At 40.4% G+C, this 5,232-nt stretch overlaps 1 protein-coding gene across 1 annotated transcript; it reads left to right on the top strand.

Annotated features, from left to right (window-relative positions):
* The first annotated feature begins 2,200 nt into the window (after positions 1 to 2,200).
* LOC138897604 (uncharacterized) lies at positions 2,201 to 4,690 on the top strand. Its single transcript, XM_070183596.1, has 2 exons — positions 2,201 to 2,305; positions 4,055 to 4,690. The coding sequence occupies exons 1-2, from the start codon at positions 2,201 to 2,203 to the stop codon at positions 4,688 to 4,690; spliced, it is 741 nt and encodes a 246-aa protein (XP_070039697.1).
* The last annotated feature ends 542 nt before the right edge of the window (positions 4,691 to 5,232 follow it).

Genomic DNA, 5,232 nt, shown 5'->3' with positions numbered 1-5,232 from the left:
TTTTCCTTTTTCACAATAGTGAAGCACACCAGCACACCAGTAGTTTCCATCCAGTTCAAACATGCTCTGGGTGGTGCAAAATACACCCGAGCCAACTGAGACCCCCTCCAAATGCACCGTTAAGTCCATAAACACATTGCGGACCTAATCGAAGCCTTGGAACACATAAAACAACACCAAAATCAAGAATCGCACCTCAAAACCTCATTAATCAACTTCTAAGCTTCAAACTTATTTCAATCAACTCCGAACGCGTCGAAACATACATAGACAGCTCGGAATGATGCCAAATTTTATGCACAAGTCATAAATCACCATACGGACCTATTCCCTGGCTCGAAATCCCAAATGGACCTCGATAACTCCAAAGTCTACTCCAAACCAAATTTAAAGAACTAGAAAACCTTAAATGAACCAACTTTCAACATTAAGCGTTGAAATGCTCCCGGGTGACCCGAAACTCGATCTGAAGACACGCCCAAGTCCAAAATTATCATACAAACCTATTGGAACTATCAAATCTTGGTTCTGAGGTCGTTTACTAAAAATATTGACCCAAGTCAAACTTGGCCACCTTAGGCCACTAATAAGGAATTAAGTGTTCCGACTTCAACCTGAACCCTTCCAAACCCAAACCAACCATCCTCGTAAGTCATAAAATAGTAACAACACATATGGGAAGTCTTAATTAGGGGAACGAGGATCTAAAAAGCAAAACAACCGTCCAGGTCATTAAACTCTTCTTATTTGCTAGTCTGGTGTGTGAATCACACATACCTTTTGTGTTTGGCTGCTTACGAATTTTGTGTCTAATAACACATTTAAGTTGTGGTTGAAGTGAATGAAATGAACTTGAGATTATGTGTCTAAGTTAAAAGTGTAGACAACTTTGAAGGATTGTCAATGTATATAATTTGCCAAGGTGAAAGCACCATAAAGAGCTTCCTAGCAGCAGTTGCAATCCGCTACCGTAGGAAGAGGTTTTGATTCTTCTTTCTAAAATAGACATCTAGTCTCTCTCATTTTGCAAATAGTCACCAACATTATTTCTTCTCCTTTATTGTTCCTCTCCTACCTTCTTTTCATTCTATATTTTGTTTATCGGTAAAATTTTCTCTCTTCATCTTTCTGAATTTGATATTTGGTCTTATCATTTGACATTGTGTTTTTTGGATGTTTACTACTCCCTCCACCTTAATATAAATTAAACTTAATGAGATATTCAAATGGATTTTCTTGTCATTTTGAAATGCAATAAAATTGCGACTTATCCTTTGTTTAGCTGTAAAACGGTACAATTGAATTTATAGCATGATTTATAGAAAAGCGAATCGATTTGACACAAAAATGATAAATAAATAAGAACAGAAATAAGACTAACGAATAAAATTGAAGAAGATAACAAGCGTGGCTAAGAACTTAGCCTTTCCAATGACAAAAGTAAATGCAATGTTCAAGTGTTCAAACTGAGTGTAATAAGACAATATGGCTTTTAGTGTGCAGAATGTTTCGTGTCTACAATGGATGTTTGTCCTCCTATTTATAGCTTGATTCAAGGAGATAATATCCTCAAATCAAGCTCTTCTTGAATGAAAATAAAATCATCATTGATGGATGCGTAACAGTTGCTATAAATGCAGATATTCTCTGTAATGGCTGCCCATCGAATGTTATCTGATGACAATGTTTTGAATCTTTGTTACCGGCTCCTCTGTCTCTAGGATTTGTTCAGCACTGGTCATATGCTTGCATCTGGTGCCAGCTGTTTGCTGACTCATATCCCACCTGTCTTTAGTTCCGCGTGTCATTCCGTCATTTGCCCAACTGTCATTAACCAATTTTACCCTATACAGATAGTCCCCCTACTTTTCTGTGACGCAACTCAGTGTTACCAGGAAGGAGATAAGAATTCTTTTCTTGGCAGGAAAGTTCCTAAACGGTCTCTGACACTTGAAATGATGCATGTCTTCTCGCATTTAATAACACGAATATGTGTTGTTCGGTGATTTAGCAAGTATTACTTCCGATTTTCGAGGTAATCATAACCACGATTATTGCCGTCTATAACTTCTCCACCACTCATCATTTTTATTCTTTACTTTTACTATTTTCACAACTCCTTATTCTCAGAATTTCCCTAGTACTTTTATGCAATACTCAACTTTCTCAGTAAGAACTTCTCCACAGATCTCTTACCACCATGTCTTCTTATACTGCTATCTCTGGAAACGCTGGCCTTCTCTTCGGTGGAGGTTCAAAGAAGAACAAAACCGAAGAGGTTGACGATGATTATGAACCTCCAACTGTAAAAAACATCATACCACTTCATCTTAGCACGACACGCGACCTTCAATAGCATAAGCCACCTCCAAATTCCAAAAGTGATAGGTTTTGGCCTGTTCGTAGATACCTTTCTTCTATTCGACCTTTTGGCATCCCTGTTGTGAAGGAGGAATGTAATTGGGGCAATGTCAGAATCCTCACCCTCGATGTGATATAGAGAGTTACCTACTCCAAGTCAGGGTTCATATATATCTACACATACCCCTTCACTTTGGGTCCTTTCACCTTGGGAGTGGGATAAAGTGTTAACCAAATAATAATGGAATTATGCCACCGGTACCAAGTTTTCTTGGCACAAGTAGGCCCTTCCATATGGCGTACGGTGGCCTACCTCTACCAATTATGTGCAAAAACTAGGGAGACCCTAACTCTCGCACATATGATGAATCTTTACTCCCGAAGATTTTTTGTGGGCGTGTGTTAAATCTTAGCAAGCATGGTCATCATGCCATCCTTACCAACATTGATGACAACTATGAATGTGTATGGATGAAACGGTTTGTTATCATTGCTAATAGGGACATCATCCCGGCCACAGCGCCAGCTTTTCCCGAATCATGAAACCTTTTTCGTAAGTCTTTGTGTATTTGTTTATTTTCTTCGTGAGAAAACTTTCTTCTTAGTTGATATCTTATTTCCTTCTTTCCATCTACTCGTTGGGAACCACCACGGGTTAAAGGCCTCAATCGATGGGTAGAAAGAGATGGCTCCCAAGTATGGGTGGAAAGCTAAGAACCACGGTAAGAATAAATTCGTCTTTCTTTCAATTTTAACAACTTTGGAACAATTTGCTAACTGTCATTTTGTTCCACACAAGACTTCCAAAGGTTTCCGTCGTGTTCCCCAACATCAAGACACTCGATGACCCCAAGAAGGACGAATAGGTATTGCAGAGTGCCCTTAGCCGGAGTAGGGCTCGTGGATATACTTGTGCCTCTAGTGAGGGCGTCTCCTCCCCGAGTCCTCAGTCTAAAAATAAGAAACTGAAGAGGAAGTGTACCTCCTCAACTGGGACTCAGGAGAAGGAAGTGAGAAGATCACCAACCGGACCGGTCACAGTGGCCACCGTTGATGAATAAGGGGATAATGATGAAGACGCCCCTCTTCAAATAAGAAAAAGGTCTTCATCAGCTTAAGCAGGTGCTCAGCCGGTATAGCTTCAAAATCCATTATTAGAGGAAGTTCATGTACTCTGGGGGAAATGGGTTTGGTTGAAAATGTTGATTCCCATTTTTCGATCCTTGCTGATGTCTCCAGTCTGAGTAGTTCGGCTCCAGACCTTCCTCTATCACCGACTACTGAACTAGCCATAACTACCACTCCTTCTACACCAGATGTTTCTTCTCCATTTGCACCAGTTGATCCTTCTCCACCAGCATTAATCTAACAAGAAGGGTAAACCTCTCCCCCATGGTCTCCCGATCACGGAAATCTGGGAAGTACTTACTCGGCACCACCTCAGGACCCCCACAAAAGAAGTGTTGTTCTCTCGGTTTCAAGTGGGTGCCATAAGCTTTTCAAGCCGGTGGAGCTCGCCAACTATCTGAAGTCGTTGGCCTCAGCAAAGGACTGGAAAAATATTGACTCCCTTTCTGGGAAATGTCTAATAAATAACAACATTCATTTCTCGGTGAAGGTAGCAATCTCACTTCCTTCTATCTTCTTTAATTTATATTTTGAAGTACTAATTTTGGTTGTATCACCTTTTTAGGACAACCTTCTTGCCTCTGAGGGCTTGCAAAGGTTGATCCTGGAAAAGCAAGAGCTTGCTTCAGAACGAGATAAGCCTTTGGTAGAAAGGAATCAGCTTGTCGAGCACCTACCGGTGCTGGAGGCCAAAATCGCTCAAATGGATGAGCTCGAGGCCCGACTGCAGCAATATGAGCAAGATAGGATGGATTATAGCCAAGAAGCTGCACAACTACATGAAAATCTTGAGGAAGCAAAGGCTAAGTGGGTTGAGCTTCATGATATGGTGATTGTTATTGCTGAGCATGAGTCTGACTTTATGGAACAAGTTAATAACTTGGAGGCTGTCTTACGTGCCAAAATTGAGGAGGCCAATGCTGCCGATGAGATGAGAGAAAAAATGAAAGAGAAGTTCAAGAGAGTCATGGAGCAAAATCGACTTCACTCGTCCAACAATGTTGAGCTTGATTTCAGAATTAGTGGAATGAGGACTGAGAATGAAGAGCTCCAATCAAAGATTGATTGGATCCAAGTGAAACTCCGGGACTCAAAAGATTCCCTTGTCTTCGAGAAAATGTACAGCATATATCATATGAAGGGAAAGACTTTGGAGGAGTCCAAAGAAGGCATTGTCAATATTGATGATTGTATTTCCTAGGCCCGGGAACTGGAGATAACCGCTCGTGAGAACCTTCCCGCTCGGTCCGCTGCATCCGATTCTTCGAATACTAGTTCTGAGTATTCGGGAACCGAAGGGAAAACCGAAGAAGATGAAGGGCCCTAGCCGGCAACAGAACAACCCTCTTCCACCATAGAAAATGAAGACCCGTCTCTCCCTTCAGGTTCTGGCAGCAAAGAATGATGTATATATATTTTTCTTTTACCTTTTGTAATTATGCCAAAAATATTTACTAAGTTTCGAGCTTTAATTAATAAAAGAAACTTTTGGCCTAAGTGTTGTGCAAAAACTATTCTCTTTCATTTAATTGACAAAGTTTCGGGAATATTTATGTATTCGATAGCTTTTGATTCCGGGCATAAACACTTCCGGAATCCACCCTTTACTATGAGAGTTTCATAAGACAAGGCCATTATGTTTATGGTGCTTTTGAAGAGGACACCTCCTATTCATTCCAGCATAAACATTTGAAGTTTTTGTAACTCTCAAATGATAAAATAAATTAACTTATCATTTGGACA

This window comes from Nicotiana tomentosiformis, chromosome 8 (assembly GCF_000390325.3).
Source record: "Nicotiana tomentosiformis chromosome 8, ASM39032v3, whole genome shotgun sequence".
Taxonomy (NCBI): domain Eukaryota; kingdom Viridiplantae; phylum Streptophyta; class Magnoliopsida; order Solanales; family Solanaceae; genus Nicotiana; species Nicotiana tomentosiformis.
This window is presented reverse-complemented; position numbering and strand designations above follow the sequence as displayed.

Coding starts and splice junctions, on each gene's coding strand:
- LOC138897604 (XM_070183596.1), top strand. CDS start 2,201: ATGTCTTCTTATACTGCTATCTCTGGAAACGCTGGCCTTCTCTTCGGT. Junction 2,306..4,054: donor ATGATTATGAACCTCCAACT/GTAAAAAACATC, acceptor TCACCTTTTTAG/GACAACCTTCTTGCCTCTGA.